General features: G+C 41.3%; 2 protein-coding genes across 5 annotated transcripts; both read right to left on the reverse strand.

The window, feature by feature from the left end:
* Window positions 1-211: 211 nt before the first annotated feature.
* zgc:174863 (uncharacterized protein LOC100136852 homolog) lies at window positions 212-12,608 on the reverse strand. 4 transcript variants are annotated; one of them, XM_056410064.1, is made up of 10 exons: window positions 12,498-12,608; window positions 9,284-9,353; window positions 8,290-8,357; window positions 7,869-8,195; window positions 7,262-7,576; window positions 6,143-6,262; window positions 3,942-3,974; window positions 3,382-3,420; window positions 3,259-3,291; window positions 212-3,132 (listed from the first exon to the last, which is right to left on the reverse strand). In XM_056410064.1, the coding sequence occupies exons 3-9, from the start codon at window positions 8,351-8,353 to the stop codon at window positions 3,260-3,262; spliced, it is 930 nt and encodes a 309-aa protein (XP_056266039.1). In that variant the 5' UTR covers window positions 8,354-8,357; window positions 9,284-9,353; window positions 12,498-12,608; the 3' UTR covers window positions 212-3,132; window position 3,259. The 4 variants fall into 4 exon arrangements, with proteins under 4 accessions (XP_056266039.1, XP_056266038.1, XP_056266037.1 ...); XM_056410063.1 differs by having other exon boundaries at window positions 9,284-9,359; XM_056410062.1 differs by lacking the exon at window positions 9,284-9,353.
* A 121-nt stretch (window positions 12,609-12,729) lies between these two features.
* On the reverse strand, window positions 12,730-22,285 carry LOC130190078 (jupiter microtubule associated homolog 1-like). The gene is made up of 5 exons (XM_056409270.1): window positions 22,067-22,285; window positions 19,638-19,780; window positions 14,941-15,038; window positions 14,402-14,429; window positions 12,730-14,302 (listed from the first exon to the last, which is right to left on the reverse strand). The coding sequence occupies exons 1-5, from the start codon at window positions 22,120-22,122 to the stop codon at window positions 14,169-14,171; spliced, it is 459 nt and encodes a 152-aa protein (XP_056265245.1). The 5' UTR covers window positions 22,123-22,285; the 3' UTR covers window positions 12,730-14,168.
* Window positions 22,286-22,685: the final 400 nt, after the last annotated feature.

Genomic DNA, 22,685 nt, shown 5'->3' on the forward strand with positions numbered 1-22,685 from the left:
TGCCCTCACATGTTGTAGAGCCATTTGTCCAAAAGATGGCAGGATGGAGATTACACAGTTCTGCAATATTCGCCTCGAGTATGGATGAAAATGATGTAACATGTGTTTATTGACTGAGAACAGATACGTTCAGCCTGATCGAGAAACAGGAATATATACAAGACAGGGGATCTCTGAAGTCAAGGGCTTTTATAAAAAAGTGCCAGAGCTATCGCAGTCAACCATTTTATTATTCGTTTAAAAAAACTATATTACAATATTCATTTACAGAGAGAGAACAATAAGGCTGGAATAAAAAATGTTTTAATGTCTGCAAGAATTTCTTCCTTTTTTTTCGGGAATATGTGCAAAAGATGAGATAAAGAGAAAAAGGATGAAGACCCCTACACAGTTAAAAATATATCAGAAGATAAACTTGGATACCAGCCAATACATCTGGAGACGTCAATGTCTTCACACGGTTCTCCGTTTCAATGGAAATATATCAAAGATCAGTTTTGACAGTGTATGTTAATCACATTAACACAACAGTTGGAGTTATTACAGACACACAGCAAAACAACCTCACACTTTTATAAAAGAAACTCTCTATATATATATATATTTTTAAACTGATCTTCTGTTTTTTTCCAGAATGATCTTTTAACTTGAAAGCTCCCGGCACACCCCAAAACCAAAACAATTACAAAATGTCAGTTCAGTCTGCATATTTCTTTTTAAATATTTCTCCATCTTCGTTCTCCACCAGCGCATCATTTAATATCTTAAAGTAATTACTACGATACCTACTGGCTCGGAAGAGTATTTCATTACTAGGCCAGCCAAAATATTACAGACTCAGACACTCAACAATGTCCGATTTTTTTTGGACCGATTAAGTGAAATTGGACATTTTCCCACGGCACACCTGATGATCTCTGACGGCACACTGGTGTGCCGCGGCACAGTGGCTGAAAATCATTGACTTAGAGGAACACAAACTGTGTTTTGGGCTTTCTTCCACCACACACTCATTTCCAACAGCAAGAACGTGAAGATCTTGAGACGTGCGGAAGTGCGACCAGCAGCTCTCTCATGTACTTCCTCGTTGGTTAGAATAAGGATGTGCAATGCACTATGAGATGTGCTGGGGTTGACTTTTCTCAGGCAGTGAGGGGGTAACACTGCACTCAACATTGGCCAGATGGCTCCATGGGAACAGCACTCAGCACGGCCAGCCAAACAGTCACTGCTGGTCCTGAATGAGCTGGAAGCGGCTTCATCAGACACTCGTCCTGGAGGCGGAGCTGTGCGACTACGGATCATATATGAAACCAGACACGGGGCGCTTGATGTTCCGACATTTGTGGTATTTCCACAACAAGTATAACGCAGAAATAGTTGTTAATGTCCCATGGTCGATAGCGGAAATGAAAACTGTTTTACAGGAATGTGACCGGGCTATGTGCTGGTAACTAGGGGTAACTAGCGAATTAACCACAAAGTGTTGAGCGAGTAAAATCAGGTAAAAAAGCGTTGCGAATATTCAATTCCAACCGCTGAAATCTTTCTTTGGTAATGCAGAAGGACATGAGGTTGCTGGGCTCTCGCATAATCAAACAGCGGACACGATAGCCAGGTCAACTTCTTCTGACATTTAATAAGTGGGACCCCAAGATGGAGCGATTGAGATTCTGACGTCACGTGAATACGCTCTAGAGTTATTGGTAGAACCCCCTGCACTCAATGAAATGACTCATTGGATGAACTCAATTAAATTGTTGGCAGGTTTTCCATCCAATAATTATATGCAACTCCAACTCAAATTTAGCACATCAGTGCAATAAAATGTAATTAAGTTAGTCCAACTCATTTGTATCAAATACATCTAAAATAAAATAACGATATTCATTAAATTAAATTAATTTGTGTTTGTCCAACTCAAAATATAAACTAACTAACTAAAAAAATATGCAAAACCCACACAGAAGGAACACCCCGACTGGGAATTGAACCCACAGCCCTCTGGCTTTGAGGCGACAGCGCTAGCCAGTACACCACCGTACAGCCCCGAAAGTCACTTCACCTCATGCAAACAACTGATTTTCAGAAGGCGCATGCGCAAAGGGTAGTTCTCAATGAAACACATTTATTTTGAATTGATATGCATACCATCTAACCTAAATAAATCTAATAAATGAAAGTATTCATACATTTTGTGTTACACCCATTAAATATAAATATCTATTTTTGGAATTGATTTATTTAAATGTATCAAACAATATTTAAATGTGTCACCTCTAAGAAGGGCTTGAATCGTTTTTTTTGAGTGTGGCTGGACAGAAGTTCCTGAGAGGGTTATAGGTAGAACCCTCTGAAAGGGTTCAAATGGACTCTTTATAAAAAGGTCCTACTAGAAACCCAAAATGTTTATGTTATGAGGACAAGCTGAAGATCCTATGTGGTTCTGATTCACACCTTTACGTCTTAACAGTGTAACAGCTTGTGACTAGCAATTGGTATTTTCATTTGCTGACAGAAAGACAAATATAGATGAACTCTCGTCTTTTAGCACAATCACAAAACTAATGCAAAAAAAAAAATTCTGTAAAATCAGACTACTAAACTAGCAACATCGTTTCCATTTCCCCTGCTCCCGTACAACACGCACACACACACACACACACACACACACAAACAAACAAACACAAACCTCTGCCCCATCATGATACGAATAAACTTTTTCCGAGTAACATCGACATGACGTGATGAGAGGAAGTAAGAAGGGCCACTCCTGCCAAGCTGCCAAAGACAACAGTTAATGCGTGGGTACAATTAAACTCAACAGTTCCTCCAACATCCCAAGCAACATTCGCGGCCATCCTGAATTCCTCATCAAGTTGGGTTTCGGTGATGGTAAAATCAGACAAAGTCCTTCTTTAGATTGAGATGTGATTGAAGTGTTTTCTTCGTACTTTGAGGTGAGTGAAGGACTGACACATCCTCTGATGAATCCCAGCAATACAATAAACTCCTGGTTGTGTACACAGCAGTTTGCAATGGGCAAAGTGCAATGATAGAGTGCACATCAGCAAAAAAGGAAGTGTTGATTTCAAAGGTTGCCAGTAATATAGCTTGTATATGATGGGACACCTGTTGAGGGCGGGGAAAGAGAGAGAGAGAGAGAGAGAGCTTTCAGATACCTTAATTATGTCTTGAAAATAGACACAAAAAGAAATGGAGGTGAAAATAACTGCTTGTTTGGAGCACTATAATTACCTCACGCCACGTTGTCTGGGTATTTATCATCTCCTGCAAAACATATTTCAAATGGAAGCATAAATGAATTGTTATGGAGTGCATTTGAAGTTAAGTGTGACACAGTGAGTGATTCAGACATACCTTCTTCGACATCTACAGTGGGGACCCCGAGATGACCACCTGGAAGAAATGAAAATATTTTTAATGTGGTTTACAATGGAAGGGCATCAAACCATCACCATGTTGAGCAGGTCTGTGGCAAGCGAGCCGAAGCAGACCCCCCCCCCCCCCCCCACCCCCCCGCACGGGGAGTGTCTGAAACACGCCTGAGGTTTAGATTCTAAAAAGTGATTAGAGATCGAGCCCAGTTTCCCCCAAAGCCAAGAAAAAATAAAATCATCTATATCGCTGTGCTTCCCCAGACATCGTTTAAGTCAGAGGAAACCCATTGAGAAGATTGTATTTGTCGCTAGTTACATTCCTTCCTTCAATGATCAACATGTGCTGCACCTGAGTTCATGTTCAAAACACAGTGGGAGTACATGCCTCAACAGGCAGAGAAGGGAAACCTGTTTCAGGTTTCGCTGAAACCAGCCGACAGGTAGAAGAATCAGTGGGGGGAAAAAAATAATTTACACCTCTAGAAAGAGACAACGCTGGAACAAAAACAAGAGCAAGAGTGTGTCCAAAGATGGACGTACCCATAAGGGGTGCTGTGGAGGGCCTTCGGATCTCTGTGAAGAAAATGATGGAAGAATGAAACGTCAGAGATCGACTCCAGAAACCAATCTTTGTGAGCCTGTTTGTGTTTTGGCCTGTCATGAGAGGTTGGCAGCACACACACCGCGCAATTTAAATACACATTTCAAGAGCAGGTACTTTCCTTCCTGGAAAAGCATGGCTACTTGCCAGTTGTTCTACAGGTTTGTTCACTTCACGCTATTGTGCTTTCAAGCTCCGCCTATTGTATGGTTAAATGTAATTGAGTACAACGTTGTTTGTTGGAGAGACACCTGAATGAAACCTGTTGAGCGGATAGTCACAGCAATATGACAGCGTGAGGGAATTATGAGCTGCTGAACTTCATAACACTAGCTCCAAGCAGCTTATACTTCATTAAAATGGCACAATGTGTTTCGAAATCAATAAATATACAATCTTTTATTCATTTGAATTGTGTGTTTTTATGCAATAATGCAGATTACTGTAACAAAGTAAAAGGATAACATACATAATTTATGGGGTTTTTACACTGAGTTTTAAATAAATGTTACGACCGGAGCCTTGTTTACCAGCCGTTTTAAGAAGAAAAAAACAACAAAAACAATCTAGCATCGCTTTTTATCTTCGGTCCTTTTCCCCCCCTTTTCTTTCTCTGCTGATATGATCCGGGACTCAAAGCAAAGACAATATTTGGAAACACAAGTTCTGTGATTGGTTGCACTCCTACCTGATGACATACCGCACAGCATGCAGAGCGTTTGTATTCAAATTTCACAATCAAACATCATAATAGTGCTGTAGTATTTCCGTAGTACATCAGTAATGCAGCGAATCACTACGCACTACTGTATCAGAGTTTAAAGGAAGTATGAACGGGAAGACTATCCCAAAACCTCTTTTGAAGTTAGATGATGCCTGACTATTGTTTAAAGACAGACATGAAAAACCCTAACTTTTGGAATATTTCATATTTAATTAACCCTTGTGTTGCCTTAGGGTCAATTTGACCCGAATCAATATTACACCCTCCTGCCGCCTTAGGGTTAATTCAATGTTTAATGTCGGTGTTCTTTCGGTAGTCAACAAACAAACATAAAGTGCCTCACACTTAAACTTGGAAAACAATATTAATTCTAATAATTTTCTGGAGGTTTTAATTGCTGGCGTCAAATTGAACCCAAAGGGTAAAATATGTTAGTAAATATAAAGGTAACAGGAGGGTGAAACATTGAATCGGGTCAAAATGACCCTAAGGCGGCGGGAGGGTTAAGAAAACTGCAGCTAAACAATGTGTTACGTTTGAAATTAAGATTAATTAATGTCGCAATTGAAAGTTAAAAGTTAAAAGTTCATTCGTGGATGATAAATTGTTTCTTCAGTGAAACATCAGATTAGTAAAAAAAAAGTATATTGAGACCCCATTGGTCCTGTCATCTTTAACATTGAACACAGCAGAACCAGTGGCCTCCTGCCGCCGGGGTTAATTTGACCCCATTCAATGTTTAATGTCGGTGTTCTTTTCGTAGTCAACAAACAAACATAAAGTGCCTAAGGGTAAAATATGTTAGTAAATATAAATGACTAAGCCCCATGAGGATAAAATATCGTCAAGTCCAAAGGCGAGGTTAAATGAAACTTCACACATAGCTGTGTTAATATCGTGGATGATAAATTGTTTCTTCAGTGAAACATCAGATTAGTAAAAAAAAATATATTGAGACCCCATTGGTCCTGTCATAATTAAATTCAGTTATACATCAAACATTCAGAACAATCTCAGCTCTGAAATAAGGCTCATTGTCCTCCGTCCTTTGTGATTTACTGAGTGTTCATTGGAATGTTGACAGACAAACGGATTGACCAATCACGTTGAAGGTTTCCCGACTGATTCATCCACTTTCGCGGAGAAATGATTGCGTTAATTGCGTTAAAATAAGTGCGCGGAGGGTTAAGAAAACTGCAGCTAAACAATGTGTTACGATATATATATATATCGTTTTTTTATGCTGTCTTTGTGTAGCCTGAAACGGTTAATGTGATGCTGGTTTCTGAGAGGAAGAAGAACATCCAAAATGGAACCAGCAACCTTGTACTTTTTTAAAAATGCGTTCATACTCAATAATATATGTCTTGGTTTGTTTTGACCAAAAGCCAAAGGAGGGCCCGTGTAGGTACTCACTTTGAGATCGCTTTCTGTAAACCAGCAGCGCAAACAGCAAGCCTGCGATCAGCGATCCGATGACCACCACGGGGGCCACGATCTTGGTGGACATATCCAACTCCTTCCGCTGTTCCAGTTCTGAATGAATCAAATTGAACAATAAAGATTTTTTTATATTTTCATCACACTCTCATACTAGTAAGACTAAAAATGTATGCATGCAATGGTGGGAAGTTCCCCCTGTAACCTCCATTTGCTTTCTCTTTTACTCCGAGAGGAAAACTGTTGATACAAGTTTTGCATCAAAGAGATGGACAAAACAAAACAAGACAAAACAACACAAAACAAGACAAAACAACACAAAAAGCAGTCTTATCAGGGCCGCATAGTTTTCTCTCCTGCATAAGGATCGTTGTTTTGAGGTTTCGAGAAAGATATCAGATTTAAGCCGAGTTCATACTTTCAAAGACCGCCGTCTTGTCCCACATGTAAGCGTAGGATCCCTTGAACCCGTTATTTTTGTTAAGCTACTTTAGCAATAAGGGGGTTTGTCTCGCTAACTAGCTCCTCCACTACAAAAGGTATGTATCACACAAAAAGAAACAGAAAACACAACCCGGAATACAGTTTCATTCAGGTTTTGTGTTCTTCGGGTTCAAAATACACCAGACCAGTCAACACAAGCACTGGAATGCACGACATACACTGAGCTTTAACCAAATGCGGGACTCAAATAGAGTCTGGAGATAACATAAAATGTCTCTGCACACGTTAATTAAATAAAATATAGCTTCCAAAACCAATGACATAAGTGAAAAACCCTAACTTTTGGAATATTTCATATTTAATTAAGAAAACTGCAGCTAAACAATGTGTTACGATATATATATATATCGTTTTTTTATGCTGTTTTGTAATAGGGTGTCAAGGTGAACTAACTCCTTGCAGTCATGCTTGTTGATGTTATCACCTGCAGAACTGTTTCCTCATAGCATTTTCTTTTAAACCTTTCATGAACAACAAGCTCCATTGGATCAGTTTTAACTCTTTGGTTTCGGTCCTCTATGTGCTGGGTCCGTTCATGTGACCTCATGTACGACACACACTGTACGACATTTCATTGTGTAAAGCAAATACCTTCGGTTTTTGGCGCGTATTTGACAAGGAATGGGGTCTCTTCCTCTCGGCCTCCGCTGGCATTGAACACCCCGCAGATGTATTTGGAGACAGAGGACTCTTTTCCTACAACCAGCCTGCTCGAGAGCTGAAACAGACCCCCGTCTGTCTGCTTCGCCTCCGTTGGAGCATCACTTGTCAGCTCCTTGTTGTCCTCGTCGAACCAGCGAAGTTGGTGTTTTGGGTAGCCGCCATTGGACTCACAGGTCAGGGTTCCGTCTGTTTTCGGAGTGATTGCCTTAGGGCTGGACACGATGGTTGGATTGCTGTATTTAGCTGCAAATAATAATAAAAAACACGATCATTAAGCTGAACATTGCACCGTGACGTCAACCAAATGACAGCAATTAACTATTACAAAAAGAAGTGGACTATTATATTTGAAAGTGTGTGGGATGAAAGACAAACATAAAACTGTCCCCCGCAACAGGCGTTCCTGGATGTAATTATGTGTGGTACTGAAACGGAAAGTTGCTCAGTGTGAAATGAGTTGGGAATGGGGGGGGTTTGGAAGATGCATTTGAGGCTCATGATGGTCGGAGGTCGACCGAGGCCTGGAGGCTCTCACCTGTGACTTTGAAGCTGATGGCTTCTACTTTTTCACCGACGTTCGTCATCACAAGACATGTGTAACGTCCCTCGTGCTTCACTGTGGTGTTGGTGATGAGCAGCGACACGTTCATGTTTCTGTCATTCCAGGACGGCTGGGCAAACGAAAAGCCATCCTCCTTTGTGATCTTCCCTTTGTAAAAGACCAGCAAGGCCAGGTTGGCTTTCTTCCAGCTGACCACCCGTACCCGCAGGTCGTTTTGGGTTGTTTTGATGACACACTCCAGCAGCGACTGCTGGCCGTACTGTCCCAGCTGTTCAGCCCTGCAGTCCAGACTCATAGATTCTTATGCAGAAGAAAATACGAGAGGATGAGACGTGACAGTCGGTAGCAAGCAGCCTTTCGTACTTCAAATTCTCTGACCGAGGGAAGAATTTACCTGTCTTTGCATGTCCTATGCTGATGAGGATAACAAGGAGGATCCACATTGAGGCCATGTTCATTTACCTGAAGTGACAGAACAAACCATTTGTGACGTGTTCATCATATCAAATGTAACAAATGCAGACACATGTTTTAACACAATCTATTTCCTACCCGCCCCTCCGCCACACTTCTGCCATGTGCTACGACCGCGCCGTCTCTTTTTAAAGTTGCACGGACATTTCTGAACGCACTGAAGAGCCTCACAATAATGCACACCCATTGGCGGGGACATTAATATGCATTCTGGTGTTTTGCAGGCTGTATTTTACTTTTTAAACATTCTTCTTTTTCTATATTTTCTTGTATAAACTGGGAACTACTCATTAAAAAAGAAAAACTCTTATTTCTGGCCATATCACCATATAATCTAACCCACAAGGATGTATGATTATTACATCAATCACACCATGATAAAAGCTTATAAAAAGTGTGGTGCTCCATGTTGTAGATCTTCACATATTTGTGCTGCAAAAACAAAGCAAGCCTGTTTTGTGCTGGTTGAACAAGATTAATTGCGTTACCAGTGGATCTAATGGGTGCTGTGGGTTTTTTACAATGGACGTCGCATTTCAGATTCAACACATCACTGACTTCCTCAAACGACTGTGTTGTGTTGTGACAGACGCTGGTGAGAATGACAGATTATCTGCAGTTTTCTTCTCAGACAATCAGATTGTTTTTTGCAAACATAACTTGTTTTGTGAGTCGCACATGGTTCACTATTCTCAAATAGTTTGTCGTGTTGCATTTTGGTGCGGTTGGATTTCTCTCCGCAAAAGAGGAACGAAAACCAAGCGGAAAAGCGCTTTACGTTTTCAAGAGACAAAGCGCAGCCCTCGTAGTCAGGATATGTGCAGAAGGATTATCATAACAAACGGCACAGAAAAAAAAGTGCTTTAATTCGTGTGAAAAATGTACATATAAACGGACACACTGTGGGGTTTTACCTCATCACAGCACTGAGATCAGGGTTTCTAGTGTAAAGTGGACGCCAGACACCACGGAACACATCTGTGTCTGTTCCTGGCAGACAAACACGGAGACAAACGTTTATCATTCGTTGTGCATTAGATGACCGAAGCAATAGAGCAGGTTTTCTTTCCGGTGACCGCTCTAAAATGGGATGAAAGCAATGACGACGGGGTGTGCTGCCTGCCGAACCCTCGTGGTTCCTTGTGGTCTGGGTTTCGTTTCCCCTCCAGCAATCGGAAAGCTCCTCCTAATTTGATTATGAGATCTCTGTAACTTGATTTCCTCCTGCCTACCGGGTGTGGTTTTGGTTTTGTTTTATTCTGGCCGACACAATAGAAGCGGAAAGAAAGTTTTGTTTTAACTTATTTCCTATGACCTCACAGGATATACAAAGAGAAAGGGGGCGGAGTCTGTGCAAAGTGGACCAAGGGGGGCATGAAGCCAAATTGGCTCAACATCCAGGCACAAAATGACCCGGAGCGGTTTCTTTAACCCCGCCTCCCAGCAATTGGCCATTTTATTGTTGTATTAAATGAGGTCTAAGATTAGAACGAACACTGTGTACACTGTGGTACTATGCACCGCTTTCTATTGGTTTAAAAAACGATTGACCTTTGCACAACCTTTGTACCCCTGCAGTGTGTTATGTAAGAGTGAAATAAAATGTTTTCGCGTTCTTTCATGAAAATAAGACACACAACCATAATCCATAACACCTGTTCTCCAAAAGCAAAGCTGCATACATGCATTTGTGACTGCAAAAGGGAAGCGAGGTCTCCACAGAGCACATTCTTCTGTGTGTGTGTGTGATCATTTATATTATGAAACAGATAAATAAGAAATAGCTTGTAACTGAGAGAAAAAAAGATTTCCCATAACATAGCTTTGTATATACGCTAATTTTAAACAGAAGGAAAAAGAAAAACAACAAAGATCCATAAAACAGAAAATACCAAGCAAAATAAAACTAAATGAGTAAAGAAACATCTGATCCCTTCTGCAATTTTTTTTTTAACTTTCTTGTTTCTTGAGAATGTGGCAGCGGGGATATCTTATCAGCGACCTGTCTAAAATATTAGTTCACCGTATATTATCCTCAAGAGGTTGGCGGTAACCGGCACTGATGATGCTGCTCAGAAGATGCACCAAAACAAAAGCAGCCTTCATGTATTTGTCCCAAAATGTGTAACACGGTTCTAAACATGCATGCCGAGTTTGCTTCTGTTTTTTAGTTTCTGATAGTGTGACTGCATGGCGGTCTGACTCGAGGCTGTTCGTCCTGTTTGACTACTTGTTTTAAAGGGTTTGTATTCACATGCTCTTGAAATGAGCACTGCACATTAAAACAAACAAACAAGTTGTATACTGAAAGAGAAAGAGAGATTTTTTTTTTAAACGCTTGAAGAGTTTTAGATACGCCAGAGGCAACAGACAATAAAGAGCTGACGGAACATTTCTGATGACCCCTGTGCGCCTTTACTTTCTTTCCTGAAATGCCTTTTCTGACTTTACTCCAGTTGATTTTGATTATCCTCACTTGAGCGACGTTTCCCAGATATATTGCATACTTATTGTGTGCGTCGATCTCCTTTATCAGCTTTTTATTTTTCTATTTTTTTATACTTCCAAAACCTTCGTCAAGATTTAGCCTTGTGGCGTGCCGGTCACCCAACGTTGGAATGTTGTCTTTTGCAGCATTTACTTGAACATATGCTGAAAGGCATTTCAACAAAGTTTGATGTTGAAGCAATTAAAAATATTAGAATTCTTTTTAAATGTTCCACTTCCAAATCCCGGTTATCTAGCCTTTCTGCTCACTTCCTGTCTGGTTATCAAGAGTGTACGACCGACCTGACAGCCTTTCCTCCCCAGTGACCGTCACAATAACAAACTGCGTGGTCAAGGAACCGTGCTTTAAGGCAGAGTCGATACTGTAGCTCGATCCATGTCGATCTCTGACAGTTAAAAAAAATACACAAACTAAACAAGTTAACGTGTAAAATTAACAATTATAACAAGATTATTATGAGGGGTAATGATGACAAACAGCTATATGACATACGTCATTATAATCTCTTAAATGTGTTTTTAAAAAAAAGAATTGTAACCAAATAGGAGGCGATTGTCAAGATTCTTTAGGAACGTTGGGATCCATATGCTGAAGTCAGAAGAACAAAAGTTATTCAGACAGACATCGACATGTCAGTCAAGTGCGTCAGCCTCACTTTACTTGCAGTGTCCTGATGTCCTGTCGTGGGAATCCAAACACTGTATACACTGACGGTCATAAGTTTGGGCTCACCCGCCACAGGATGGCTGAGAGGACTGCTCTGTATATGTCATGTATTTGCAGTGATCTTAGGTTGTAGAAAGTACTCTTCACAAGTATGTTTTTTTGTATGAAACGGTTGGTAAAAAAAAATGTGTACAACGGTTAGACCCGACTGACAATTGAAAGGCAAAAATAGAAAAAGATCCCTCTGAGCAACAGTTGATTAAGAATAGAATGAATCACCAGTCATTGTTCAAGTTAAATGGAAGATTAACATCAAAAAGTGCAGATTTAAAAAGAAATAAGTTCCTGTTTGAAGTGCACAAACATGCCCGTTAAAAGACGTAATGTTAACAGGTGTGTTAATACTTCACAATATGAATAGAAGTTTAGTTTAGGGTTAGCAGTATTAGTATTTAGTATTGTTTTTGTGTTGTGTGTTTTATATTTATTTTCTATTAATGCTCTGATGTGCACCGTTGCTGTGATTTGTGAAATGTCCCCACAGTGGGACTAATAAAGGATTATCTAATATATAGATATTTCTATGCATCTCAACCCAGCGTTTCTCTTCCTGGTCTGAACTCGCGCTGTCAACCCGCGTGCGCGGACACCGTGCAGCTGTGTACATCTGGAGGAGGTTGACAAGCGCGCGAGCTCATTTGACTAAAACGCGAGTCGAGTCGTTTCCTCGTCAAAAAAACAATCCGAGAGTTAGACACATACAAGTTCGCCTTCTTCTCAAAATAAATACATTAAATAAAGTAGACTCGAATCCCGCCATTCATTAAGCCGGACATACGTACGAACATACGTAACGTACACACTTCACCGCTTCACTAACTTAACGTACACACGCAACACGAGTCGCAAGACGTCCGCCTCCAAACACACGACCACTCCGGGTCGGTACTCACCGCACACGCTCCTCGGCAGGGCGACGACTCTCCGGCGTTGGGGCGATAGTTCGACTCGAGGCTGGACGTCCTCATGAACGCTGCGGGAGCCTTTGTTTTCTCCAACTTTCACTTTCGGTGTGAACTGATTGGCTGTGGCTCGTCTGTTGTTGAATTGAACTTTCGCTGACGCTCACACACACGCACACACACGCGTACACACACAAACACACACAAAGCAAACACATGGACCCATGGTCAAAATTGATTTTTAATATTCATTTCCACTTGTGCCATTTTCTTGATTTCAAATTTCTGCAGCGACTCACATCCAGCGACGAGAAATTGGCATAGGATGCAAAAAAAGAAAAAAGAAAGAAAACGGACGCGTCATGCATCATAACACGTTAAAAACGAGACACCACGGGAACTACATTTCGTGTCAACCGGAAACGTAGTTCTTCGGACACAGCAGTCGCCACGCGCGACTCAACAAGACAGAAGCAGGGGAGGACGATAGACTTTTGGTTTTTAAATAATGAGACGATGACATGTACAAATAGGCTGTTACATCTTTCTGGAGAGCAGGACGATTAAACACATGTATAAGGGGGAGGGAGGGGGGTAAAAACATATAAAAAGGCCCAGCTGTCATAAGGTCACTTGTCAAATCTAGGATGGGTTTACCAGAAACACTTTAGGACCAACAACCAGGAACCAGGTCTCCTTCATACTGGCAAGATGCAATTGAGGAAACCCAACCTTATCTGATGTTGTAGCCTAACACGGTAACAGGCACACTTTATCTTAAGAGTAAATTTGACCTGTTAAAAACACGGGGCACTCAAAACTGGCACTGGGATTTACAGTAATCTAAAGTTGGTGACTGCAATATAAAAAAAAAGGCTTATTCCAATCCTGTTACCTGACAAGGGACACACATAATTCATCTGAATACACATATTTGCACCCTTCAGATCACAATGACACTCATGTATGCGACTCCTAAGTAGATTATAATATAATCAGTAGAAAGATTCCAGCTTCATGCAACAATAGAACAATTATCCCACAATAAAAAATAAATTAAAAACAAACAAACAGGTTAAATAATAACAATAATAGAAAAGAAAAAAATGTCTTCAGTTATATTTCCTCTCACATTCATACGTTTACAGATCAGACGTGCATGCAAGATGGGTCCAAACTGAACACGGTGCAAAAGTGACAGCTTTGTTTTGTTCCTTCTTTTTTTTCTTCTTTAAACTGCTCGTACAATCACACGCAGCTTTTGCCATCGCGATAAAGTTAGGGGAGTTTAATTTATCGCTTTTTGATATGAGAAATGTGATCCTTGTACCTTGCATTACACGGGGCAAAGGCAGACTTTGAACCGTACACACAGAAATACATAAAGTGCTTCCGTCAAAACGAAACAAAAACAAAAGAACAAAAGGATAAAAACGGTACAAAACGGTTTTCAGAAAGGAGGTATCAAAACAATGCATTTAAGGGAAATGGAGGAGACTGGCGTCTGTTGCACGCCAGATTAGATTCCTGCGGTTCAGACGAATGGGCTGGAGGGTCCTTTGTTAAAAAAAGAAATAACAAAAGACGAGTTCAGAGATGAGCGGATGAAGGGGTGGTGGAAAGGGGGGGGGGTTAAGGTAGGGTTGGGTAGTTGGCTGGGATTCATCCCAGGACGAGGCTGGACTTGCCCCCTGGGGGATTCCTGTGACCAGACGGTACTCCTGCAGTCAGCTGGTCGGCTGGAGGGGCCTCCTCCTTCTGCTCTGGAACGGCTACCGGCTCAGGAGCACTGTTTTCTGAACACAGGCAGGGAGGCACGTGGCCATCAACTGGAGACATTTACAAGGGAATAGCCATGAGCACGAGTGACAATTTAAAAAAAAACAGGTACTTACCATGATCGTCTACAGAACTTTCTCCAACCTATGAAAAAACAAACAGAAAGATGGTCAGTATTTCATCAGCCTGCACAGACTATAAATAAAGGAAACATTGTACTGCATCATTAGTCTTTCTGGACTTCCCAATACTGAATTATTAAGTATAAACAGTTGTTACTTTCATGTTATTTGCTAATGTTCCACTGTAATTGATTGACACACGCTACATTTTTCAGAGAAGATGTAAAAGAAGAAGAAAAAGATAATAAAAGTAAAATTATTTGGACTGTCTGACTTCCGGTTTCCTTTCATTTCCTTCAGCCGCAGCTCGTGATGAGATTAGATTAGATATTCCTTTATTAGTCCCACAGTGGGAACATTGCAGGATCACAGCAGCGGGTGCAGATTAGAACAGTAATAAAAGATAAAAATAAAATACAAAATACAATAACAATATTAAATACACAGAGGAAAACAAAATATATGGACACGGTAGTGATTAAAGTGACTTTTCAGCAGGTTAAAGTCTTGAGTGTTGAGATGCCCAATCTTACCGCGGCGGGGGCGTCTGCGGACTGGTCGGCGGCATGGTTCCCTCCTCTCCTCAGGGGGGCTGACGGCTCGCCGCAAAGCACACCTGTGGGCTTCCCACCTGGAATAACGAAGACACATTAATGGCTCAAATTAATAAGGCCGCCACTCCCACTAAATGTCGAGAGATCAAGAGAGAATGTTCTAATAGAGACAAGTATCATGATGATACATGCAGCATGCCGGGTCATTACAACGTCGCCTTTCCTCTTCCGTTTGGTCAATCTGACTGATTTACCTATAGCGAGTACAATGCTAATGAAGAGGATTATAGCTATCAACAAACTATGGGTCGGAATTAAAATACTATAGATATTAATTTCAATAATTAAAACAGTATTGTTGTGTTCCACTTTTATAAACACACGTAGAATCCCCCCTCATGATTCATGATATATATATATATATATACATACATACTGTATGTGTGTTGTGACAAAAGATCGTTGATGCCCAAAATCATAATCACAAGGACAACTGGAACCTGCCTCTGCTGATAAGGTTTATCAGAAGAAAGACACATTGAGCAGCTGGATCCTAACTGACCTGATCATAAACTAATAATGTAATCATTAAACACTTGAACTCGATCATAAAGAAAAAGGGTTCTCATGGACTCTCTCACAACGTAGGACACCAGCCAACTCAACAGTTAAGTCCACAGATTCATCTTTTGTTCTGTTCAGACATCCAGCAGTGACCTCCACGACAGTAGCCGGGCTAAAGCGCTAGCGTCCGCTTGAGAAGTGGACGAACGCGTAACATTGATGCCGCCGGCGTTGTTGTTTCATATTTTCCATTCTCGCTATCTTAGTTTAATGCTCAAGGTCCGAAGGTCCAATGAGTACAGAGGAATGGCAAACAATGGCAGATCGCGCCCTAACCGCCATTTGATGGATTTTATCTTAAACCCCGGGGAACAATATAGCAGCCGCTTTGTCAGGTCTGTGACTTCATGCTCTTTAATACTCCGATTTCAATTGACAGCAAATAAGAGCCTTACAACAGTTACGTGCAAACTTTATCGCCATCCACAAGGTCACGCGATCACAGTGAAAACAGTTGTTTAATTGCCTACACCCTTTATACTTTATAGAGTAAACAGCGTGGAATTTCCCCAGAAAGGATTTGGAACGTGATTGAGGATGATGTGTCTCAGTCACATAGTAGGAAGGCAACATCGGGGAAGGGAAGGTCCAATGAGCACCGACCACTTCAGTCCGCTGACAGGGGTCTGACCCGATGACCCGCTTTGTGCTGCACTAACATCCACAATTCATTGTCACTGTTGTTTTTTAATATTGTACATACATGTTGCTATTCTGTTGTCTTCATTGTCTTTTTTAAATATTCAGCCTGCTATTTGTAGATTACATGTCTGTACGACGAGAGCGTACGTGCAACCGGAGTCAAATTCCATATATGTGCACACAGACTGTCAGGTTCTTGTGACGGGGTGAGGCTCAGGCGCAGAGAGACAGGCTGGACGCAATATGAATAACAAAAAAAGAACTCTTTAATGAGGCAAAACAGTTTACAAAAAACAAGGTCCAAAAGGGACAGGCAGAGAATCCAGGTTCAGGGCAGGCAGGGTCAACGGGCAGAACCAGGAACACGGACAGAACGACGGGAAAAGGACACGGAACTATAGACGACAATCCAACCAGAGACAAGGGAAAGACTGACACAATATATAGGGGGGGGGAAACACAGGTGTACGACATCAGACAGTAACGAGACAAGAGTGGCAGGTGCAGGGAATTAAACAATTAAGACAAGAGAAGACACAGAGGAGACATAGGAGACACGGAACACAGGAGAAACAGAACAGGGTGTTACACAGGCATGACAAATAAAGCTGTTCTGATTTTGACATTCATTTGGGAAGGAAGTTGCTCCAACATGTATTCCTCCTTTAGCTCTTAGTTTCTGGTTGTGCTGAGGGGAATTCTTTCTGACTTTAGAAGTTTCGCTTTCGTCCTTATTGTCATCCTGACAATAACTCCATTCACATCGTCTAATTCAAATGAAAAACATGCCGTCATATTTGTGTTGTCTTTGCCCTCAATCCCCTGACATTCAGACGTATTGTCACTGCAATCCAGTTGTTTTCAGAATAAGCGAGGCAAGTCAGAAAAGGTCATCGTCAGGCATGCGAGTGGGAACTATACATGATCTACATCACGTTTATGAGGGGGAAATAATGCTACGTCTCATGGAATTTGAAATACTTTGGATCTTTTATTCATAATATGCACGCCTCACAAATATGTACCTTTTGCACCAATTTAAAATCTGAACCGTGTGGTGTAGCTGGTCAGTTCATCCCCTGGGACACGAAATGTTCCAATATTTGTACGCGTACCTATGCGGTTCATACTGGATCGGTACATCAGACGACACACTGGTTCATCATTTTGACATTGTTGTACTACGTGCTCCCCCTCTGCTGGCGGAGATGCACCCCTGCTCTAGCTCATGCTTTAACTTTGTGTCCACTCAGGTGCACCAGGATTAGCTCTAACTCTCTCTCTCTCCCTCTCTCTTTCTCTCTCTCCTTCCAAATTGCAGCCTGACCAGCAGATCATTTATGGTTTCTTTTGTTAGTTCGTAGTGTTGTTGTTTTTTTATGGATCCGGCAGTCACGTTTTCGTGTCTTTGTTTCTGTGCAGTTAAATGTTGGTTTAGGTTTGAGGGAAGAGCCCAGATCCTACGACCCTTTGTGTGTCGGTCCGGGTGTCTTCCCTTCTTTTTGCTGATTTTGTTGTTGTTGGTCTATCTGAGTTGAGTTGCTCAGTTGGATTCAATTTAATAAATGTAATGTTTAATGTTTTGGGACATACTGTACCCTGTTGTTGACAATAGGAAAAGCCTGTTGACTTTACTTTGCCACTCAGCAGGGGATGAAACTGTCGAGAAGTTGCGGCGCGGTTGTACGTCTGATGTACAGATGGCTCCCCAGCTACTTTAGGCCGAGCGTCGGCAGAAAGAGATGAAACCCAAACAAGGCAGTGAACTAAACATGAACTAAACATGATGTTTAATTTACGATTATGCCTGCGAAATATAATCCTGTTCAAAGAAGACAGCCACTCTATTAAATAAAAGTTCAAAATACTGTTCGTGTATACTGTTAATAGGGCTAAAGACTAATTCAAGAGGACCAAAAGATTTCTTAAATTTTTTCCAGATGACAACTATTTGTTTTCGGTTTTAGCCAAATAAATTAGGCTGCTATACACTGCACTGTCTCAATACATATTTTAGATAATTGTTTAAATATAAGGTTATTACTGTTAGCAGCTTCCTTGTTGAAGTAATGCTACACTTTTAGCTTGAATTCAGACCTTTAATGCAACTGTTTTTTATTGTAATTTCAGTTGATGGCTCCGATAAAATAAAATAAAACATCTTTTCTAATAGATGTTTTTAGCTAAAATTACTGCATTTACCGAAGAACCACCGCACAAGATTAAAAATGCATGATTGCCAATCATCACTTTTACTTCCTATTGCGTTTTAATTCCTCTTTTGGTCACATTTTGCCATCTATCAGTCGGCATTTAGAGAAGGATTTGAAAACTGGGTACTGGGCAAAAATGACCGGCTATGATCAGCGGTTTCGTTGCCTTTTATTAATCCGCTTAGATTATACTTTTTACATGATGCAGCTCAGTTCTCCAGGAATATTTCAGGTCTCTTTAGGAATGTTCTGTAGAGAAAACTGAAATAATCCCTAATTCATTCTCTATGTACTGTTTTGTATATCTATTAATTAATGTAATTTATTTCTGTATGTACTGTATTTATTTACTTATTACCCTTTCAGAACAAGACACAGCATGGCCATACTGTCAGAACTGTGCTTTAAATATGAGGAGTTTGGTGTTATGTACCCAACAATGAGCCTGCTGGCCTCCATTGCCCTGACAGTCCCGGTCAGCAAGTGTAAACTTATCAACCGTGAACAGGGTGATACATACTTTTCACAAAGGGATTTGCTGCTTTAAGCTATCTTTATTTTAAGTTATCAGCTATCACTTTTAAAGCCTAACAGTCCATGTATTTACAGGTCAAGACAAACATCCGCAACAGGCTGCAAGGAGACCATCGTGCAGCCTGCAGATCTCAAGAAATGGGCCAGAAATTCCATAGACTTCCCATATCAAGAGGGTCTGGAAATGTTCTTTCAAAAGCCCCGAAAAATTCACTGCAGTGACAAAACGTGCACACATTGTGGTTATCATTAAGAGAAATGAACACCATGTTTCCTTTATGTGTTTGTGTCTGTCTGTCTGTTGCTCGGTCCCCCCTAGGGGAAACACTGCAGCCTGTTAGAGAAATGAGTTGGACACCTGAACCTGTAATGGTGCCACTGGAGACGGTAAACGTTAACTCTATATATGCAGCCGCTTGAGGTTTTGAGTAGCCCGAGGAGGCAGCCGATCGGTTTGGTCCAGCAGCAAGAGAAAAACCTCCAGTGAAAACCTTGTATCTCCAAAAGCCAAGAAGAAAAAGATTCTCAAACTTGTTCCTCACCGTCACTGGTTTTGTTTTTAAGTGGCTCTATCCATAAATGTCGAGGTAATACTGTCAAAATAAGAGTAATAAGATGTTCACACTAAAGCATCAACTGCTCGTAGAAGAGTTGACATTGTACCTGGTGGATTGCTCCTTCTATTAGCATACAGGTCCTCCGGCTCAGCGAAGACACTGGAGGCCATCTTGTCTTTCCGGACGGGAGGCTTGACCTCGTCTGCACCAAGCGTGAAGTTGGAGGCGCCGCCAGGAGGGCGCAAAACCCTGAGAAGATAGAGAGAGAGAGAGAGATTAGTCAGCACCTTCAATCAGTGCGTTTACATGATGGTAAAATTCGAATCTGGCTTTAGTCGGACTATGCTATCTTTTGGGGGATCTGCTGTTATCCCAATATACATGGCAGTGAGGAATTCGAATCATTGGCCGAAAGCATGTCATATCCGATACGATAGGTGGCGCTGTTTTCATTCCAACTCGTGGTGATACAGCCATTTCCGCTTGACCTCTTCACCACCAACAACAACAACCAACAACAACAACATCAACATTTCAAGAAAGATGGCGAACAGAGAGCAAGGTTAAGCATACATTCTGTCTGCTCTTCGGTCCAGAAATGTGTGGTGGCTCTTGTGTTCTCCATAGCGTTGTTTGTTTTCTGCCGGCCAGGCTCCCGGCAGTGACAACTTATCGTCTCTTTCGACTTCCGGGTCACGACATGGGAGGGAGGGAGGGGGGAGGAGGGCGGCGGGATCTCAAGCATGCGCAAAGACGCAAAGTCCAGTTCCTAATCCAATTCACCATTACATGCCGCGATAGTCGAATTATCAACCGGATCGGATCGAGTTATCCAGGGGTGTTAATCGGATCGTAGTCGGACCGCACATAGTCGAACAAAGGTGTTTACATGAAACGGATAATTCGATTTCAGTCCGACTAAGCCAGTTATTCGAATGCATGTAAACACGGTCACTGGATCATCCTGGCTGGTTTCACTGAAGCATCTTCTCTCCGTTTCAAAAGGATTTTTTGAAGAAAACGTCCTAATTCCTGTGGTTAAGACCAGGAATGTCAGAATGAATTAATAAGTGGGAAATGACTGTTCATTCACCAAATAAAGGTCAAACATAAATTCTATTTTGCGTCACATTTGGGAATAATAAGTGATGACTCAAAATGTAAATCAGCTGTTTTAATTCTTCAGTCAAACACAAGCGTCCAACACGATTTTCCCTTTATATGTTTGGACCGCCCGTCCGGGGCTTCACCGGACTCCGTGAAGCTGAAGGTATGTAGAGCTATACTATACAGCTCGTTCTCAGCCAAGGAAAACGCAACAACTCTTATTTTCAAAAGAACACACACAAAAACAAATACGCTTATCAATATTATAATCCGTTACTGCCAATAGATCCCCAAAATACAAAAAGCACTCCCTGTGGGCCTATGTGGCCTTTATATGTTTGCTACTGTTTATACTGCTGTAATAACATTGATAATAACTTATTATCACCAATGTTTTCTGATATTTTGTTAGACCGATTAATGTCAGCAAGGGTAGACTAAATATTAAGAACACCTGTCAGTGAAATGCATTGCAGCCTCAAACATGACCTTTATCTTGTAACATGTGGCTGTATTAGAATGTATTATTCTTAATAAGATGTGATTATTAAAGTATACACTGTGTGGTAAATAACATAAAAAATAACTTGGTCTTATCACCACCGGGATGACTGTGTGTGTGTGTATGACTACTGGACTCTGCACTCTGTAAAGCGACTTCGGGTCTCTTGAGAGAGAAGCGCTATATAAAATAAATGATGATTATTATTATTATTATGTATCGTTGTATTTCACACAACACAAATTGTTACTGTGGGCATGTGTGAGGGGATTTACCACAATAACCACATAACTTACTGGAGACTCGATCGTTCATTTAAACACTGCGCGTGTCATAAAACATGGTTAATATGGTCAGGTGTAGCCAGCTGTAATGTGTGTGTGTGTGTGTGTGAGGGGGGGGGGGCACATGCAGGGTAGATTAGATGCCTTGTTGTACTTCACTGATCATCTCGATATCTGATGTGAAAATCACGGAAGGGGAGGGGAGTGGGCGCACCCAACTGAAATGACAGATGTGATGAATCTGTCGCATTCAGAATATAAAGGTTAGAAAGTGATGAGGAGACAAACGTGTCAAAGGCCTGGTGATGGGTGCCGAGCCGCCTGTGCATGCTATGGCTAAGCTACAAAAAAAGGGAGGGCACGAGTGCTAGCTAACGTGAAGAAACGGGAACGGTCCATCCCAGCATACAAAACGGGAAGGTGTGGTACCAGCCTCCTCCTAGCATCGTGGCCCCACGCTTAGTTTCAAGCATGTACAAGCGGCTAAGTAACGTTGATGCTTACGGGCGGAGGGGAAAGAGTCTCAGATGTTATACCCGTGTAACGTTAGAGGTTAACGTCAAAAAGGTAATGGACTTGTTGGCGTCATGGTGGCTAATGGGTAACGGTGCGGTCTGAACAACGCAATTGTTTTTGTTTTACCTTGAACTGCTTTTAGACCCGGGCTCCATCCCTTGGTAGTTCCTGGTCGTCGTCATTTTTTGCACGAGAAGTCGCAAAATGTGTATATCTCTCGACAGGATACGCGAATTACACTTTCATGAATCGCACTTCACCGCCTCTTCATTGTCTATCCCAGCCCGTGGCTCCCAATAATCAACCTGCCTCAAGTCTGAGTGGACCAGCGTCGAAGGGACCAGGAGAAGTCTAGTTTCCGGTCAGATTTTCAAAATAAAACATGCTGCCCAAACACATAGTTTCAATTTTACGGCAATTTTTTAAATCAGCGTTCAATTCATTTGTATACAAACTGTGCATTTAAACAGTGCAGGATTTAAACCAAATATTCATTTATTCATGATCCCAGTGTATTTAGATTTTGGAAGCTAAACAAGCTTACTACTCGTTTCTCCAGCCTCCAATGCCACAGTGGGCAGCAATATTGATTCAGGACATCAGAGTAAAGAGAACAAATTAAAATTTAGCCCAGAAAATAGTTTGTATATTATAATATATTTGAAGGCATACATTGCGAATAAAACCCTTTGAATAGATTTTTTTTTACAGACCTCTGGTTTAGTGACTTATAGTTCACATGTAT

This window comes from Pseudoliparis swirei, chromosome 24 (genome assembly GCF_029220125.1).
Source record: "Pseudoliparis swirei isolate HS2019 ecotype Mariana Trench chromosome 24, NWPU_hadal_v1, whole genome shotgun sequence".
NCBI lineage: Eukaryota > Metazoa > Chordata > Actinopteri > Perciformes > Liparidae > Pseudoliparis > Pseudoliparis swirei.

Bases quoted from the DNA above. Each gene is read 5' to 3' on its own strand.
- zgc:174863 (XM_056410062.1), bottom strand. From the start codon at position 8,353: ATGAACATGGCCTCAATGTGGATCCTCCTTGTTATCCTCATCAGCATA. The intron at 7,577-7,868 runs GTGAGAGCCTCC...TATTATTTGCAG, and splicing joins CATCAGCTTCAAAGTCACAG to CTAAATACAGCAATCCAACC. The intron at 3,975-6,142 runs GTGAGTACCTAC...TTTTCTTCACAG, and splicing joins TTACAGAAAGCGATCTCAAA to AGATCCGAAGGCCCTCCACA.
- LOC130190078 (XM_056409270.1), bottom strand. From the start codon at position 22,122: ATGACGACGACCAGGAACTACCAAGGGATGGAGCCCGGGTCTAAAAGC. The intron at 19,781-22,066 runs GTAAAACAAAAA...CTATCTTCTCAG, and splicing joins GGGTCTAAAAGCAGTTCAAG to GGTTTTGCGCCCTCCTGGCG. The intron at 15,039-19,637 runs GTACAATGTCAA...TCGTTATTCCAG, and splicing joins TAGAAGGAGCAATCCACCAG to GTGGGAAGCCCACAGGTGTG.